The sequence below is a fragment of the Astyanax mexicanus genome, chromosome 24 (assembly GCF_023375975.1).
Source record: "Astyanax mexicanus isolate ESR-SI-001 chromosome 24, AstMex3_surface, whole genome shotgun sequence".
NCBI lineage: Eukaryota > Metazoa > Chordata > Actinopteri > Characiformes > Acestrorhamphidae > Astyanax > Astyanax mexicanus.
Window position 1 is genome coordinate 24,556,510 of NC_064431.1, and position 19,685 is coordinate 24,576,194.

The window sequence follows — 19,685 nt, forward strand, 5'->3', positions numbered from 1 at the left end:
TTACTATATTTTTTATATATATAGCGGCCTACGAACATCGATGTGCGCAAGGTGCTAAATTATAAGGGCAGCTATAAAGCACGCTAATAGGGCAGCTTTATAAGGGCAACTCTAAGGCAGTGAGTGATTAGAAATTGTTACCCCAGGGATCCAAGAGAGTGAAATTTCATTATTAGACATTTACATTTATGGCATTTTCTTATTTCTTATCCACAGCTACTTATTGTAATGGTGTTACAGAAAATATAGTTTTAGAAATCTTGCCCAAGGACTCTGAATGGTATAGCATTTCGTTCTTATCCATATCATATAAAGACAATGATACAGTTACCTACTATGCCAACAACCTTGGTTGTGGGTTCAGTACCCAAGTCTGCTTAGCTTCCACTGTTTTGCCATTGAGCTAAGGCTGGCTCAATGCACTTCAGCGGGATTTCACCATCTTTATAATGTTGTAGAGATGCTTCTGAGAAGCTACTTGGGTCCTGCACAGAGAAGCTCTGATTTCTATGGTGTTGTGTTCTCACCCAGGTAGGGCCTCAAACCTAGTCTGCCATGTAAAAAAAACGATGGTGGTGTTACTTATTATGCCAACAAATAGTGGACAACGGTGGGTCAGTTTGTTTAGGTAGACTAGGTGGATTAGGTTGTTGGGTTGTTGTTCATTTGGTTGTGGGTTCAATACCCATATCTGCTAATCTGCTAAGATGTCACTGTTAGGCCCTTAAAACAATAGGCAGTAGTGGTGTTACTTCTAAGGCCAAAAAGTAGGGGCAATACTGGCTAAGTTGATTTAGTAATTATATTAGGTTCTCGGTTCAATGCCCATATATGCTAAAATGTTGGGTCCTAGGACTACAACCACTTCAGTATTGTTGTGTTTTCTGGCCCAGTAAGGTCCTCAAAACTACAGACACTTTAGCATGGCTACCAACAGATTTCGATTGGTTTATTGTTCTGTTTGATTGGTTTTATTGTTGTGTTCTTCTGGCCCATATTGGTTCAATGCCCATATCTTCTACTCTGCTAAGATGTCAATGTTGTGCCCTCTGGACTACAGACACTCTAGGATGGCAACCAACAGATTTTGATTGGTTTATTTTTGTGTTCTTCTGGCCCAGATTGGTTCAATGCCCATATCTTCTACTCTGCTAAGATGTGAATGTTGTTCCCTAGGACTACAGACACGTTAGCATGGCTACCAACAGATTTTGATTGTTTTTTTTTTGTGTGTGTTTTTTTTTAGCCCAGATTTGGAATCATCCTTTCAGACTGCCATTTGGAAGGTGGTGGTGTTGCCCACTATGCCACCAAAGTTTGGGCACTGAATCTGCTAAGATGTCATTGTTGTGCAATCTGGACTACAGACACTTTAGCATGGCAACCAACTGATTTTGATTGGTTTGTTGTTGTGTTTCTCTTGCCCAGATTGGTTTAATGCCCATATCTGTTGATCTGCTATGTTGTCAATGTTGTGCACTAGAACTACAAACCCATTACCATGGCTACCAATAGATTTTAATTGGTTTACTGTTGAGTTTTTCTGGCCTAGATGTGGAATCATCCTTTCAGACTGCCATTTAGAAGGTGGTGTTGTTACCCACTATGCCACCAAAGTGTGGACAATGAATGTTTTTGGGTTTTTTTGCATGAAAAGTTTGTGCATCCATATTCTCCTCATGTGTTGCCTGGCGGCGCAGTCACATGACGAGCTGGCCTGTGTGTGTTTGTCCATCGAGGGCATTCTTTTCTCTCCCTGCCACCGATCTGAACTGGCACCGCGATGCCTCTGGAGCCTCATCAGCCATTCGTAAAGCATGCGCACACTGTGACAGGCTGTCATCTGAGGCACTTCTTTTTGACAGTCTGGGGAATATTATTTTTACTGAGTAATTACTGTACCAGCTGTTGAAATGTATTTACATGCCATCAGGATGGCCTCTGTCTTAGCGGGAGACAGGAGCTAACGTGTGGCAGCAATCTGTTCAGAAGCAGCATCACACACACACACACACACACACACACCTCCCTTCCAGCCTAGATGCTAGCAGACAGCTATGTCAGTGTGCAGTGACCATTTAAGAAGGAGTAGGCAGCTAGGGACTTGTGTGTGGCACCTGGTGTCAGATAGCCTCTGAAAAGAGAAAGCAACCATTAGCGCTGGATCCGCCAGCCATGTGTGTGCCGTCACTGCCCTTCTTTTAAAGACAGGTTTGGTAAAATAACACGAGGAGCTCGACACACACTATCATTACACTTGATTCTGAGTGACGTGTCGGTTCAGTGAACAAGCGTGGTCATAAGACATTCAATTGAAAGTCCACTCCATCCTCAAGATTTAATGTGTTTGCTGTAGGCAGGGACTGGACATTATATTTTAAAAAAGTTTAGTCATAAAATAAAGCCTCGTCTGATTTTTTTTTTTTCATTTGTTTTTTTTTCATTTGTTTTTTTTTTAAATGTAGGTTATCCCTATTTAGGGCTGGGCGATATGGATCAAAATTAATATCTAATTTTTTTCCTGAATGGCGATATACAATAAACTAGTGCATGTCAAAAAGGTAGAGTATCATTTAAAAGTTACCACCTTACATTCAGTTCAAAATACCCTTTATTAACTGGAAAATTGATACACTTAAGCTTTTATTTTGAAAATAACAACTCTTAACCTGATATTAGTGGCTGATAATGTTTGTAATAATGCCATTGCATTTGTCCTGTGTGTGCATCCATACTCTGATTATGTCAGGAAAACATGGCGACACCCTTGTTCACTAGCTGTCGCACTACAGAAATTCGGTGCGCGCTTCACTTTTTTTATACAAAAAGATTCACAACATTGTAAGCGATAATAAAATAATGTTTTATGACAATTTTTTTTTTCTTAGAAGTGTTCGTCTAAGGCAGGAAGTGACTTTTTTTTATTTCCTTCACACGAATGGCAGACAGGGAAAGGGAACTGTGCAATAGGCGGAAGTGGCTGAAAATAGGGGGCGGCTGGAAATAGGGGACCACACGTTACTTCATTTCAGTAATACAGTTCATGTTTCAATGTGAAACTCATATATTAAATAGATGTATTACACAGTATTAGATAGATCTATTTACATCTAATCTAATACAGCCAATGAAAACCCAAAAATCAGGCAGTGTGGGCCGTGTGCCAAATCCTGCTGGAAAATGAAATCCGCATCCGCATGGGGTTGATTATTATGAAAACCCCCAGTTGTTCCCATTGTTAACGTCTCTGCCTAGAGTTTCTTCAAGGAACTTCTTCTTTATAAAACAACAAAAAAGTACAAATACAATTGCAAATATTCCTTTAACAGGTTTTACACAAGAAACACAGCAAGAAATATAGAAATAAATCTGTAAAATCATATGAGTTTATATACATTTCATATAACTTTCTAATAACCACAAATCACTCCATGTACTCAGACTCAAGTCTTATGTGAATAAATGTTAATAACACTGCCAGGCAAATATAACAAATGGATGAGATTGTTGACATATGCCCGGAGTTACAGTCCTAATCTATCTGTCACAACCCAGTGGAAAATAGGATGTATAAACATTGCTGGAATTTAGTCATTTGGGAGGAAAATAAGTGGTAAAAATGAGATATTTCTCTGGTGTTTCTCTTGTATGTCGCTTGCATGCTCGGCATCTGCTGCAATTAATGTTCACACTGTCTGCTGCTGACAAACGCATAGTCCAGCATCATCGCTATCTCTGTGTCCTTGAGAAGGTAGAAGATAATTAAGGCATGTTCTCCGTCTCCGATTCCTCACTGTACTTTTCATCTTCATCAAAACACCTCATCTCACTTCACCAGGAAGAACCTTTGGACCCTTGGTGTGTGTTATACTGTACGTCACGGAGAGTGAAACCGTACTTTATGAAGGTCTTTTGAATTCTGTAATAACTGATAGTGTCCTTACGAATCTGGAGGAAGTGGAAAAACAGCTTAGTTTGAGCTTTATATTTATTTAAAGGTTGAATTCAACTCAAGGTGACGTTCTTTTCAGCAGTGAAATGGAAGCTGTCGTTTTAAAGAATTCTTGTTTTTACTGAAAGTGTCGAGTTAACTACATGTAATTCTAAGGCTGTAAATGTTTCACTGCTAAGATAGCGATTAATATCTAGCTAGGTCGTTTTCTGTCAGTGTTGGGCCTGTGTTTTCTGCTGCCAAGATAGCAATACGCCAGAAATTTACCTGAACACACCTCATGTATACACCACTACGCCCACCTAAAAATAAGGAGTTTCTTTGATTTTACAAAATTGAAAACCTCTGGAATATAATCAAGAGGAAGCTGAATGCTCACAAGCCATCAAACCAAGCTGAACTGCTTGGATTTCTGCACCAGGAGTGAATAGCATAAAGTTATCCAAAAGCAGTGTGTAAGACTGGTGGAGGAGAACATGCCAAGATGCATGAAAACTGATTAAAAAACAGGGTTATTCCACCAAATATTGATTTCTGAACGCAACTTAAAACTTCATGAATATGAACTTGTTTTCTTTGCATTATTTGAGGTCTGAAAGCTCTGCACCTTTTTCGTTATTTTAGACATTTCTCATTTTCTGCAAATAAATGCTTTAAATGAGAATATTTTTATTTGGAATTTGGAAGAAATGTTGTCTGTAGTTTATAGAATAAAAAAACAATGTTCATTTTACTCAAACATAAACCTATAAATAGCAAAATCAGAGAAACTGATTCAGAAACTGAAGTGGTCTCTTAATTTTTTCCAAAGCTGTATATTTGGATGCAGGTGGAAGGTGTAAAAATAGACTGTTTGATGGGTGCAAGATAGCAATCAGCATCATGACAAACCTTGTGTAGGGTGTAAGATAGGGCACATTAAGTCTTTTCACATGCATTTGATGACAAACTAAGACACTGATATTTTCTTTTCAAAGACTCATTCATTGATACTGTGTTTTTTGTGTTGCCAAGATAGCAATGCACCAGAAATGTACCTGAACACACCTAATTTCGAGACCACCACACCCATAGGCGTAGATATATTCACACACACCGTTGCTATTTGAATGATACAGGTGGAAGGTGTGAAAAAGACTGTTGGCAGGGTGTAAGATAGCAATGAGCATCACAACGCGATTTGCGCAACGTGTAAAATAGGGTGCATTAAGTCTTTTCCCATGCATTTGATGACAAACTAAGACACTGATATTTTCTTTCCAAAGACTCATTCATTGATACTATGTTTTTTGTGTTGCCAACATAGCAATGCACCAGAAATTTACCTGAACACACCCATCAGTGTTGATACTGTATATTTACAAGCACTGTTGCTGCTACTTAAACAATGCGGGTGGAAGGTGTGAAAAAAGACTATTTGCGGGGTGTAAGATAGCAATACGCATTGTGAAGCGCCTTGTGCATGATCTGTAATAGTTCTTATTAAGTCTTTTCCCATGCATTTGATGATGAACTGGCAAACTTTGATACATTGATACAGAGTTTTTTGTGTTGCCAAGATAGCAATACGCCAGAAATTAACTTGAAAACACCTTATTTTGAGACTACCACATTTATTGGTGTATATATATTTACAAGCACTGTTGCTGCTATTTGAATGACGCAGGTGTAAGGTGTGAAAATAGACTGTTGGCGGGGTGTACGATAGCAATGAGAATCACAACGCGACATGCACAACGTGTAAAATAGGGTGCATTAAGTCTTTTCACATGCATTTGATGACAAAACTGGCAAACTGTTATTTTCTCATCAAAGAAAATTTATCTTTTGTGTTGCCTAGATAGCAATACGCCAGAAATTGCATTACTTGAATACACCTCATTTCGAGACCACCACACTGATGGGTGTATGTAGATATATTTACTAGCACTGTTGCTGCTATTTGAACGATGCAGGTGTGAGGTGTGAAAATAGACAGTTAGTGATGGGTAAGATAGCAATGAGCATCGTAATGCGCCTTGCGCAGGGTCTAAGATATGGCGCATTAAGTCTTTTTCCATGCATTTGATGACCAACTGACAAATTCTTTAAAATAAATCATTCATGGGTACTGTGCTTTCTGTTGCCAAGATAGCAATACGCCAGAAATGTACTTGAATACACCCCTAATTTCGAGACCGACTCACCTATCGTTGTAGATATATTTACAAGCATTGTTGCTGCTATTTGAATGACGCAGGTGGATAGTGAGAAAATAGACCGTTGGTGGGGTGTAAGATAGCAATACGCATCACGATACAAGTCTAGAAAAGTCTAATGATTAAGTCTTTCCCCATGCATTTGATGACAAGCTGGAAAACTAACGTAACGATTGATCATTCTCTTTTTCCAACTGTACACTTTCTGTAAAATGTCTCAAAGGCGGAATTGCTCAAGGCAACATTTTTCTCATTGCTGAAAGCAGTTCCTTTAAAGAAAGCAGCCACTATAAAAAACATGTTTACCATTCACACGTTTCACAGAATCACAGCTACGTTTCAAAGAATCACAGTCAGAATAAAACCACAAATGACGGATATGATGCGTTGGACAATGCCCCAGTTTGAAAGCTTGTTTGCTTCTTGGTACGAATGTGCCTTGAACGCCCTTCTTTGTTTACTGCACGTCCACGGGCGAGATGTTGCGAAGGTTACGCCCGAACAAGGAGAAAAAGGAAGACTGTCACTGTCTGAATATACTCGTCCGTAATTGTAGGCTGTTCTTTGGAGTCACGCTCACACACCGCTGAAAGGGAGTCAAGATGTGCGGTTCAAGAGGCAGCTGGTTAACAGAGATATGTTGCCATTTATTGCAGTTCCGTGTTAAATGTCAAGAAGCTGCCCCCAACCCATTATATTCCCTCGTCCTACATTAGCGCACGGCACTTAACGAAGGCGTAAATTGGAGCGTTTACCTGAGCCAAGGGGAAACTTGAAACACTTGAAGGACTTCAAAAAGAATTAAGCAAGTGTGTGCATTCGCATGTTGCAGCTGTGCCTGTAGATCCTGCACACTCGTAGATAAGCAGGTAGGTAAATGCTTGTTTGATTGGCAATTAATCTGTTGACTGGGCAGGCTATGGAAGTGTAGCACTCTGGTGGAGATATTCCATGAGAAACAACACATGTGGCCTCAGGATGTCCTGTGCATCCTAAAAATCCCATCACTGCAAGTTGTGGCCAACTGTAGAAGCATGTCTAGCAGTCAGTGGTCTCTCACTAAGAGGTACACTACCCAAAAGTGTTTTTGCTATAAAAACAATCTGGACGTCTGTCTAGTTACTGAGAGGCTAACATCATACTAGCCATTTTGCTTATTGTGAAGCTAACATCATACTAGCCCTTTTGCTTATTGTGAAGCTAACATCATACTAGCCATTTTGCTTATTGTGAAGCTAACATCATACTAGCCCTTTTGCTTATGATTTTTTTTGCAATGATATTCTAATTTTTTTAAATGCACCTGTAATTGCGAAGCAAAATAAAAAAAAAACGATACATGGTTTTAACATTTGTAATCAAAAAACAATAAAAAAGAAGTGTGATTTGCAAAAGAGAGTCAACTTTCGCTACAATTACAGCTGCAGGTCTTTTGAGGTCTGTCTTTACCTGTGGACAGCCTTTCCCACTTGAGCTGTGAATTTCTGCAGCTCGTCCAGAGTGACCATGGGCCTCTTGGCTGTCTTACTAAAAAAAACATATGGAACAGCGATTCGTCTATCGTTTCTTTCCCACTGGGTGGAAAAGGGTCCACCCTGGATGCCTCCAAACCCAGAGAACGCCCAGTTGACGCTGCTTCTGGACACGGTGGACATAAGGCTTCTTTTTTTGCACAGAAATGTTTTAATGACTTTAAATCACATCATTACTTTGTTTTTCATTACTACAAAAATAAATTTTGGAAAATAATTCAAAGTAAATAGAAGAAACACATTGTATTGCATTTTCCATTGGTCCCAAATTTTTCTAATCCTTGTTTGTATTGTTTGCGAAACATTATTATTTTTTTCCTGTATTTAATGGCTTCTGGTAATTACCAAACAGATAAAAAAGTGACAGCTGCATTAAACAAGCCGTCCTTTTGCGTTATTGGACAAGGTGTAGCTCCAGAGATGAGTCCAGTGAGTGTCTGTACGGATCTTCTCCACGCGTCGGGATCAGGGAGGATCTTCGGGCAGAGCTGCTTCAGCAGAGGAAGATCCCAGCTGTGCCCATGTGACCACAGCAGCTGCTGCGTCTCAGCGGGCAGCAGGGCTGAGGGAGGGGCTCTAGCACGTGTCTTCAACACCACAAGCTGTCCAGATGTCTAAACAGCCTTCTTCACACTGCTCTCCCTGAGGGCATCCGAAAAGCTCCTCAGCCGGCTCCTCCCAGAACACACTCAGCTCCACAGCGTCTGCTGCTTTAGAGAGTGCGACGGAGTCGACGCTGCACAAAATTCTAAATTCGGGGCGCCGAGTGGTCCAGCGCTCTAATGCGCTGCCACTATGAGCGGGAGGTCGCAGGTTCGAACCCTAGCTCATGCAGCTTTGCCATCAGCTGCCGTTGCTTAGAGGGAGCAAAATTGGCTCTGCTCCCTCTGGGGTGGGTAGATGGCGCTCTCTCCCCATCACACTTAAGGTGGCGCTGGGCGGCACGAGGCGTCTGTGAGCGGATGAATCGGAACCTGGCCGCTGTGCTTTCCTCCGAGCGCGCTGGCTGCTCAGGCAATGATTCATCCGCAGCAGCTCGAAAAAAGGGGTGATTGACTTCACACGTGTCGGAGGAGGCGTGTGCTCGTCCGCATCCTCCAAGGGTCACGGGCGTCACCGGTGATGGGGACGCACAAAGGGGTGGGACAATTGGATATCCAAAATTGGGAGAAAATGGGGAAATATCAGAAATAAAAAAGATTATAAAAAAAATCTAAATTCTACTTTTCTAAATTCTACTTTTCTAAATTCGTTTATTATTAGACGTCAGTTCAGAGGGGATAAAATAATTGAAAAACCTGTACCCTCCTCCTCCTCTTCCTCAGCGATGCCTTTGTAGGCTAATGTGTGCAGCATGTAGTGTTGCATTGTTTTGTTGAAAAAAAAATTGATGCATGTTCCTGGACGAGATGTCGTCTCAAAGGCATATTTAGTGCGTACGTTCCACTAAGATCTCAAAATTATCTTGAGATAATTTTTTGTATTGTTGGAGGAACTGTCTCTACTGTCTACGGAATTAATTCTACTAAAAAGCAGAACATTGCTGTGAGGATTCCCTTCTATTTAGTAATAGTAAGGAGGTCAGGATGGTGGAGAATCACCATGAAACCATGAAATCCAAGTACTGGATGGAGCACCATCAATGACGAGCTGCAGAAATTCACAGCTCAAGTGGGAGAAGCTGTGAAGACCCACCTGTGGACAGCCGGCGCTCTGAGGGAGCAAAATTGGCCTTGCTCCCTTCGGGTGGGTAGATAGTGCTGTCTCCCCACATCACTCCTAGGGTGATGTCCGCAGCACAGGGCGTCTGTGAGCTGATGTATCAGATCCGAGTCGCTGCGCTTTCCTCCGAGCGTTAGCGCTGTGATGCTACTCGGTAATGCAGCATCAGCAGCAGCTCGAAAAGAAGCGGTGGCTGACTTCACATGTATCAGAGCAAGCAAGTTCTATCCTTCACCCTCCTGGTGTGTTGGGGCATTACTTGTGATAGGGGGAGTCCTAGTAAGTGGGTTGGGTAATTGGCCGCGCTAAATTGTGGAGAAAATAGAGATTCGCTTCCCAATTACAGGTGCATCTCAATAAATTAAAAAACATCTTTGAAACGTTACTTTATTTCAGTAATTCAGTTAAAAATGTGGACTGGACTGGCCTGTATAGCGTCTATGATTAGAAGCAGAGCTTTATTCCCTCTGAAGTTTCAGTGCATCCCATAGTGCTCTTTTATCTGAACGCAATCTTGTATTGAGGCTGTATTTACCAGTTCTAATGAAGCAGTGAAATCATGCGCTGTCTAGTATATCACATTTGCTTGTTTCAGTTTAAAGGGCAAATATTGATTCTCGGTTTTATTAAATGTCAGCGTTTCATTGCATTCTGATCTAGATTCCTGTGCTCTGAAGTAAAACAATCAGAAGCGTTTCACAGTGTATGGCGGTGCATGCGAGGATGAAATATAAATGAAGATTAAAGCAAACAGATTATAGCGCTTGTAATAGATTTTTCTTTGCTAAAATGCTCTCTGTTCTCTGAGAAGCGTGACTTTCATAGTACTTCTATTTTGTTATATTGGACCCTGTGTAGCTGCATTTTTGTCCTAAAACAGAAAACACCTGTCATTTTAGGTGCACGTCTTGCTGGCGCATCTGTGACCAAGACAGCAAGTCTTTGAGATGCATCAAGAGCTACCTTTTCAACATCTGTTACTTAGTACACCAGTGACGACTTTCTTCTTTAGGACATTCCGAACTGTTGTTCTGGCTATGGAAAATTTTAGATTTTCCATCTTCTCCCAGCTTCACATTAGGTTATTTTTCACCCAAAGACAGCTCTCTGTTTTTTTGTTGCGTTTTATTACTTAATTTTACTCCCTTACTCCTCCCCGACCTATATAAACCGTAATTTCCCCTCTACCTGTGTGTTGAACAACCTCGCACCCACGTCCTCCTCATCTTCATTTATTTTCTCCCTTTCTCTTCCTGTTTTTCTTTGTGTGGTGGGGGGGGGGGGGGGATGGGCTTCAGCTTCACGCTTTTCCAGCAAGGCTGCCAATCATCTGAGTTGCCCTCCCCCACCTTCTCTTTTCCTTCTTTTTCAGTCAAGGGCGTGGGGAAATACTAGCAAAATGTTGGATACTCTTCCAACTATAAATGCAGCTTTCATTTTCCAGGAGGACTTTTCTGAGACACTGATTTTTGGGTTTTCATTGGCTGTAAGCCATAATCATCAACAATAAAAGAAATAAACACTTAGAAAATAGATCACTCTGTTTGTAATACATCTATATAATATATGAGTTTCACATTTTAAACTGAATTATTGAAATAAAGTAACTTTTCAATGCTATTCTATATATATATATATATATATATATATATATATATATATATATATATATATATATCTTTTTTTTTTCTTTTTGAGATGCACTTGTACTGTATGTATAAATGTAAGTAGTATTGTGGGTACTGTACAAAACTTCACTCACAATATACCACCTCACAACCTCACATACAGGTGTGGGTGTTCCCAAGCTAATCCAATGGGGTCGACAATTTTTTATAAAATCTGCAAAAAATCAGCTAAATTTTGTGGTATAAATGATTAATTAAACTCCTAAATGGCAATGTCAATGGGCGCTACTTTCTCGAAGCAAAATTGCTAAATGCTAAATGCTAATAATGTCAGTATTATGCATGCGAACATCCAACAAAGACCACTGCAACCATTCAAAATGGAATATTAGCAATAATGACTAAACCATAATGGATTCTATATGTAAAAACAGCACCCAGACCACTAAGTAGGACCGTGCATCCCTTTAGAAGTGCTTTATTCTATACAAACTCATCACCCCGAGGGCAGCGTTTGATCTTATATTCAGCTACATGATAGCAAATTATATTTTTGCTCCCATTATCAACACCCAGGCACTGAAACCCGAGCTACGTAAATGTCTTTTAAATGGATGTGTGTTAACATACTCCGGCTATATGCATCATTAAAACAGAGCTTGTAGGGATTTAAATCAGTTTAATAATGACCGTGTTGAGATATGAGTCGAGAACAAAGGAAAATGGCTCACTTCTCAACATTAATTTATAATGCCAGACGTGAAGAACATCGGCGGTATGAACTTCAGAGGCCTAAAAAACAAACAAACAAAAATGCAATGCAAAATATGACTTAAAATGTTTAATAACTGTTGCTTTTCGATTAATGTTTCTTTTTTTATTAATCACGTTTTATAATAATGTTGAAAATGTTAAAATAATATAATATTTGAAAATGTTGAATATCTGTTGCTTTTCTATAAATATTTGCATTTTGATCAATCCTACATTTTATAATAAAAATTTTATGATTGCAAAAAATGACTCAAAAATGATAAATAAATTTAGTTTTTTTTATTATTCTTTGCTTTTTTTATTAATCATATGTTTTATAATAATAGGGATTTTATGATTGCAGAAAAAAATACTTAAAAATGTAAAATTACTGTTGCTTTTCTATTAATCTTTGCATTTTGATCAATCCTTTATTTTATAATAATAAGGATTTTATGATTGCAAAAAAATATGTAAAATGTTAAATAATTTTGCTTTTCTATTAATCCTTGCTTTTTTATTAATCATGTTTTATAATAACATGGATTTTATGACTGCAAAAAATCACTCAAAAATGATAAATAAATTTTGCTTTTTTATTTTTCTTTGCTTTTTTATTAATCATGTTTTATAATAATAGGGATTTTATAATTGCAAAAAATTACTAAAAAATGATCAATAAATTTAGCTTTTCTATTAATCTTTGCATTTTGATCAATCCTATATTTTGTAGTAATAGGGATTTTAGGACTGCAAAAAATTACTTAAAATGTTAAATAACTGTTGGTTTTCTATTATTCTTTGCTTTTTTATTAATCATATGTTTTATAATAAAAGGGATTTTATGACTGCAGAAAAATGACTTAAAAATGATTAAAAAAAACCTTTGCATTTTTGTTAATCATATTTATAACAACACTTCAGACTACACAGCATGAATGAATAACGAAAAAAATATATGTAACATACTGTATATGTAACTACTTAAAATAATAAGTCCAGGCAATATTACAAACATACAGCAGACCAACAGAAAAAAAAGAAGAAAATTGTATAAAATTAAAAATAATGTTAAAAAAGTACTTTAAAGTGGAGGTTAACATTCCTCTAAAATTGTAATAATGTAACAATGTGTTTATTTTCAAAGAAATAAAATAAGCATTTTTGTTTTATTCTATAAACAACTATTCTATAGACAACATTTCTCCCAAATTCCAAATAAAAATATTGTCATTTAGAGCATTTATTTGCAGAAAATGAGATATGGCTGAAATACCAAAACAAGATGCAGAACTTTGCAGATAATGCAAAGAAAACAAGTTTGTATTCATATTTAAGTTTTAAGAGTTACCCTGGTTTTTAATCACAGTATTGTTTTCATGCATCTTGGCATCATGTTCTCCTCCACCAGTCTTACACACTGCTTTTGGATAACTTTATGCCACTACTGGTGCAAAAATTCAAGCAGTTCAGCTTGGCTTCCTCTTGATTATATTCCAGAGGTTTTCAATTATTATTATTTTTTTTTCAGTGCTGTATTTTGTCTAGTTTTTGCCAGTAGTTTGGAGGTTGCTGTTCCTAAAATAAGCTAAATAATCGTACACATAAAAGGCTTAGTAAGACAAAAGTGAATTTATCATAAAAATATGACATTTATGTCCTTGAAATGTGATTATTTCACTTGCTAAGATTTAGTGTACTGCAGTGCAGTGTTTACAGTATATATATGAAATTGAAAGAGTTATGCTGAGGAAACAAAAGGAACGTTAAATATACTGATAATGACCCGACGCAGCTGTGACATATAGATATGACAGAGCTTCTTCAGCAGGTCATCTCCCCGCAAATTCGAGTCGACGTCGGACTTTATTTCGGTTACTTTCGGAGCGTTCGTCTCGCAGTGCCTCTCTCTTTTCCAGGAACTTACCCTGCCCCCGATCCTGCGCTCAGGGCACAATGCGATACTGATGCGCATTTGCTGTTCTTGAAGTGTCGCATGCAATCATCTGAACTCGGCAGACTTCTTTTCAGTTCAGGTTTAGTGGCTCGCCGAGCAAATCGCTAACTACAGCCCACCCCCGTCGGAAAACGTTCCTCCGCCCGCAAATGTCATCCTCCCGAAACGCACGGAGACGTCCTTTAGGCGAAGTGCTGGAGACTCTAACTCCGACTGATGGTTTCGGTGGAAACAAGGCAGCGCTGTTTGTTTGAAGCTTCGAGACACAGCCGAGAGAGAAAGCGAGAGAGAAGAGAAAGGACGAGAGAGAGAGAGAGAGAGAGAGAGAGAGAGAGAGAGAGACTAACTCCGACTGTGTCCCTCGCAGCGCATTTTGCATTTTCATATCCTCCCGTTGTGTGTCGAGATGCTTGTTAGGCCTTAAACAATTCATTTTTCGGAAGCTGCAAATGAAAACAAACTCAAAACAGCGCCTACTGGAGCGGAAATAAACACGAAAATGAAGCTGTTGAAAGGAATTTCTTGGATTGAAGATACAATAAAAAAAAAACACATCTCGTTTTAAAACGTGGGTTGGACATCTTAATGCTTAGAGTTTATGCGCCGTAATGCTTTGTTTACTGTAAGTATGTTTACTGCAGTTGTTTTTTCTTTTTTTTTTAAATCCAATTCCCCCAAAAATTCTTAACTATGCAAAGAAGAAGCCTTGTGTTATCCATGTCCATCAGAAACGGTTTCAACTTCTCTGAGCTTGTTGTCAGTCTTCCTGATCAAGACTCTGAACTGAACTAGTGCTGGGCGATTTTCACGATGTATTGGGTTCATTCGAATTACAGTTTTAATTTTTTAAATATAAATACTCATTTCTGAAGTGTTTATACATCTTACCTTGGTTACCGGCGCCTCCCACAGACTAACACGCGCATATTTTCTAAACATTTCGCTCAGTCCGAGGACTGAGTTCATACCAAAAAACAGTTCCAGCACTTTCAACACAAACACCCAGTGAGTTAAAGCATATATTTAGCTAGAAATAAATCCTACCGCTTCTAAAAACTGCAGCGTTATCGCTCTCCAGTGAGGATTCGCGATTAATTGTGGAACACAACAATAATGTCTCCTTCAAAGTTCTTCTTCGTTTAGTGTGTTATTTCTCAATTTTCAAAAACCTGCATTCGGAAGTATAAACCCTTTGGTTCCACCTGCCCTCCTTAGCATATATACCCCTCATTTTGCTCAGTCCGAGTATTGAATCCGAAGTATTTTAATCTTCATTTATCGTCTTTTGCCTTACCAATTCTACTGATTACCTGTTGCCGACCATTTTGGGTATTTTTGGGCTGGATTTACTGACAACATTCTGTAGGTATGTTGTTTACATTTTTGTTGGTGCCATTTTGTTACTGACCTTGCCTGTCCCTCACAACTCTTGTAAATCTAGTCCCTTCTGTAATAAACTCTGTCATTTCTATCTGGCCTGTGTGAGACTTAGAGGCATCTGAGATGGATCATCTTACATTGTTATCATGACACCTTGTGCTCCAGATTAAATACTGGTTAAAAAAAAACAACAAAAAAGGAACATCCATGATCATCCATGATATTGGATGCAACAGCAACAAAAAAAAACAAAAAAGTAAAAAAGCCAAGGTGACCAATTTTATCAATCTATAACGCATCGATCATTTACATATTGCGTAGCTTGGTATGCGTAAGGTGCACATATTAGGTCTTGGGCTGCTGTTTTGGGCGTAACAATAAAATAAACCAATTAGTTTGTCACTTGCCATTCCCTTTAAGAACCAGGTGTGCTCTGACTCTGGCGCATTCGTATCTTCATATCTGCATGGCTAAAATAGGATTGGGCGGCTGACTGCTGACGGTTGTCAGGGTTTTAATCGGTCAGTGGCGCACTTTCCCGCCACCAAGATAGAAACAAGCCAAAAATTTACTTCAACCCATCTCACTTCCAGACTGACCACCACGCCCATCAGTGTAGAATTATTTCTAAACTCTGATGCTATTTTAACAGTGTGGGCGCAAGGTGTCCATGAATCTTCCAACAGGACAATGGCAAACCACATGCTGTCGACTTCTACAGCTTTGCTAATCGTCACTTTCTAAGAGTCTGTTTCCTTATCTTTCCTAACTTTATTCTTATTTCCTTTTTTGTTTGTTTGTTTTTGTTATAATTTTAGCTCCAGAAGCATGACAAAGAGACTGAAGATGTTCCGGCCAAGTGGAGATCAGAGGAAGAGATGGCGAAAGAAGCCTCAGAGCTGAGAGGCCTCTTCAGTTAACTTCCTCTGGTAAAGACACATCCATCAAGTGGTGCAGCTTCGTAGCTTACCATACTAAAAGTCGTACTGAAACATTTTGACAGATAGAGGTGCACTGGCTTATTAGGTGCAATATCAATAAATGGGTCTGTTTTCATACATAAGGGGCTTTTTAGAAAACTTTATTTTTTTAAGTGCGCGTTATAGTCTGAAAAAAAAGCTAATATTTCAAGATATTAAAAGTTTAGTTGAGTCATCCTTAAAAATCTATTTCTTTTTGTGATTTGCCAAGAACCTATTTTGGTTCTTTCAAGAAACATTTTGGTGAACTATTTCAGCTATTTTCTTGGAAGTTTAAAGAACCTCTACTTAAGACTATAGAAGCTTTAGGAGTCAGAAGGATTCATTTGTTTTTTTATGCTTTTCTTCCAACAGAGCCTGATGTGGTGATCCAACCTGAAGAAGAAGATTCAACATGTTCAAACATTTCAGGGATTTATTTGTCTTGAATAAAACTGAATTTAATTTCTGCATTAAAATATGTAAACGTACAGTACATTTCCTCTCATTCTTTTTTGATTGAAAGCACTGGATGAAGCTCTACTGTAACAACTGTAAGTAGCTTTGTGGTGGCCATCAATTAAGTCAGTAATCTCATGTGGTTTCTCTGATGCTTAACTGAGGCTTAGCCTAACTTTCTTGATGAGTCCCAGTTTCATCATAACGTTTTTGATGGCCTTTGTTTCAATTGTTCTTGAAATGTTTCAGATTGACTGGAATTGTAAAAAAAGAATTACAAAACTGTAACATTTTCTTTAAAAGTCAAACGAGCGCTGAAGGATAGTCTACACAGATTTCTCTCCTGAAAAATGTAAGTAACTCAGACTAGGACTGAGACTCCAGCACTAAGGCTAGGTGCAGCAGCATTAGCATTAGCGCTAGCCTGAGGAACTCTGAGTGTTCTGGTAACCTACGGCATCATCAGAGAGCAGTTTATCCCACAAAGCAAAAAAAAAAAAGCAGAATACAGTCTGATAATACTCACTGCTGAACGTCAAAATAGCTAGCGCTGCAGTTAGCAGCTAATGCTAATGCTGCTGCACCCAGCTTTAGTGCTGGAGAAACTAGAAACACTGAAAACTAACCCTTATACAGTGTTGCCAACTCCTCAGTAAGGAAAGTAGCTATTGGCTGTCCTAAAAGTCGCTAGAGGTCACTAAATGACGTCATCACCTAATTTGCATAATACACATTTTAGAAGCTGTAAAGGATTAGGGTCGTGGGAGAGAAAAAAGTGAGTAAAAAACACCATAAATATGTTAGAAATGTTACAAATGAACAACTTCTGTTGCATTTTAAATAGGAGGTCCCTTTTTTTTACAATAACTTCATTTTTACGTGAATTACATAAATTTGTTTTTTGCCATTCATTTTTTTTAGCTTTGTATTTAGCTTTGTTTTATTTTATTTTAATTTTTTTTTTAAGTTTTCTTCATTTTTAAACCTACCATAGACAAATTCTTCAATGGTTCAATAGATGTTTAGCTTTTTATAAGGAGGCAGACACTGTGGAGGAGGTGAGTGAATGACTGAGACTGTGTGAGTGGTCACACTGAAGACACGTTAATATTTATACTTCTGCTCTGTAAATACAGAGCGGGGTCAGTCAGCGGCGGCTGTGGGCACGCGCGATTCATTTGCATTGTGTTGGTGGAGCGGTGTGTGTGCTCTGACAGTCAGACTGCACTGTGAGTGGTGTGGGGCGGGGCTCCCGGCAGCGCCCCCTGCAGCGCGGAGGACAGGAACTGAAGAGCGCGTGTTCATCTCAGAGTCGCCAAAAGTCTCCAATAACACCACAAAAAGTCGCTAGATTTGTCGCTAGTCGCTTTTTTACAAAAAAAGCCGCTAGAGGGTCTGAAAAGTCGCTAAATATAGCGACAAAGTCGCTAAGTTGGCAACACTGCCCTTATAAAGCTGTACTTCAGCAGAGTGGCTTTACTGCTCCTTAACATCTGACTGGTAGAATTCATACATTAGGAGCACTGTCGATTTTTGGAAAAATAAAGGATTTTAAATGTGTGCCTTAAGCCCTATCCGGACGGGATTCGTTTCTCAGGGGGATGTCTGTGTAAAATATTTCACACTTCTACTCAGTGATAAAACTCTTGCATCCGGACTGCAATTGAAATAAACAGGAAGACCTGTGAGTTTTTTGTGGCTTTCTCCGTCACACGACATCGTGTTCAGTAGCTCCTCCATTTCCACTCGCTGTTGTGTTTACACAGATCTCCTTGGAAACGTGCGTTTAAAGTGTGATTACGGTGTGTGGCAGTGGACAAATATCTATTTTATTTAACGCAAAGTGACGAAACTCAGAGATGTGCGTCCGGATGGGACTAAAATTACCAGAGGACCAGAGTTCAGTGAAAAACAGTAGATAATTCAGCCTGTAATTTCCTCAGAGGACGTTGGTCGTTCCAGACAGGAATAAAATCACAGAGGACCCCACATAAAAGAGAAAACTACCCCAAGACCCCCTGAGAAACTAATTTCCTTCTGGATAGGTCTTTATAGTCCAAAAAATACGGTAGGTTTTTGGTAAAGCCTCCACATGATCCTGCTCCTGGAAGAATCTCATAATTTCTCAGAAATTATTTTCAAACATGCTTCTAGTCTAAAAGTAGCTTTGCTTAATTTATTTTTGTTCCTGAAACAAAAAAAAAAATCCACATCCTACTTACAACATTTGCCCAGCATATAAGCCCTTTTATCCCTTGTACCACCATAAACTTTTTTTTTTTTATCTGCACGCTGTAGACCTCTGTTCCATACACTTGGTCTCTAATATATTCATTTCTCTCCAAACTCCATCAAGACTTTATGGAAATCTGTACCTTTAAGTGCCACGTTTATTCTAAAGCCCAGTATTTCACTAGGCCTGATATGCAATGCAAAGACATCTCTTAGATTTGTTATTCATGAGTATCCTGAGCTACATTTCATTATTCATCAACTAATCCCATTGTCCCATCATGTAAATCAAGCGAGAGAAACCATACTGGGTTTTTTCTTATTCCCTAAGCGGAAGTGTCATCCTGTCAGAGAGCTGGGAAATGGACGAAATAAGATTTGGAAGCCAAGGTGCTCTCTCTTCTCAAAGGTCAGTCTTCACTCTGTAGCCAGTAAACCATCTGTTATGCCATCAGTGTCCAATTCAAATCAGGTTTTAGGCTGGGATGGATCAGCTGAAGTAATAGAAATGGACTGCAATCTTTCATAAGCTTCCACGTCAGTTTTTCCATGTCTGATTGCTTTGCTTTCAGTGAAATCACAGGTTAAGACAGACAGAGGTTGGACAATGAAACTGAAACACCTGCCATTTTAGTGTGGGAGGTTTCATGGCTAAATTGGAGCAGCCTGGTGGCCAATCTTCATTAATTGCACATTGCACCAGTAAGAGCAGAGTGTGAAGGTTTAATTAGCAGGGTAAGAGCACAGTTTTGCTCAAAATATTAAAATATTGCAATGCACACAACATTATGGGTGACATACCAGAGTTCAAAAGAGGACATATTGTTGTTGCACGTCTTGCTGGCGCATCTGTGACCAAGACAGCAAGTCGTTTTAATGCATCAAGAGCCACGGTATCCAGGGTAATGTCAGC

The 19,685-nt window shown here is 38.9% G+C and overlaps 1 protein-coding gene across 4 annotated transcripts in view; it reads left to right on the forward strand.

The window, feature by feature from the left end:
• The window catches only part of fhit (fragile histidine triad diadenosine triphosphatase), a 448,879-nt gene extending 432,307 nt beyond the window's left edge, over positions 1-16,572 (forward strand). For all 4 annotated transcript variants that reach the window (XM_022682777.2, XM_049471671.1, XM_049471670.1 and 1 more), the window contains 2 exons: positions 15,941-16,051; positions 16,457-16,572. In XM_022682777.2, the coding sequence (XP_022538498.1) occupies positions 15,941-16,042 (102 nt within the window). In that variant the 3' untranslated portion in view covers positions 16,043-16,051; positions 16,457-16,572. The remainder of the gene's footprint in view (positions 1-15,940; positions 16,052-16,456) is intronic.
• Positions 16,573-19,685: the final 3,113 nt, after the last annotated feature.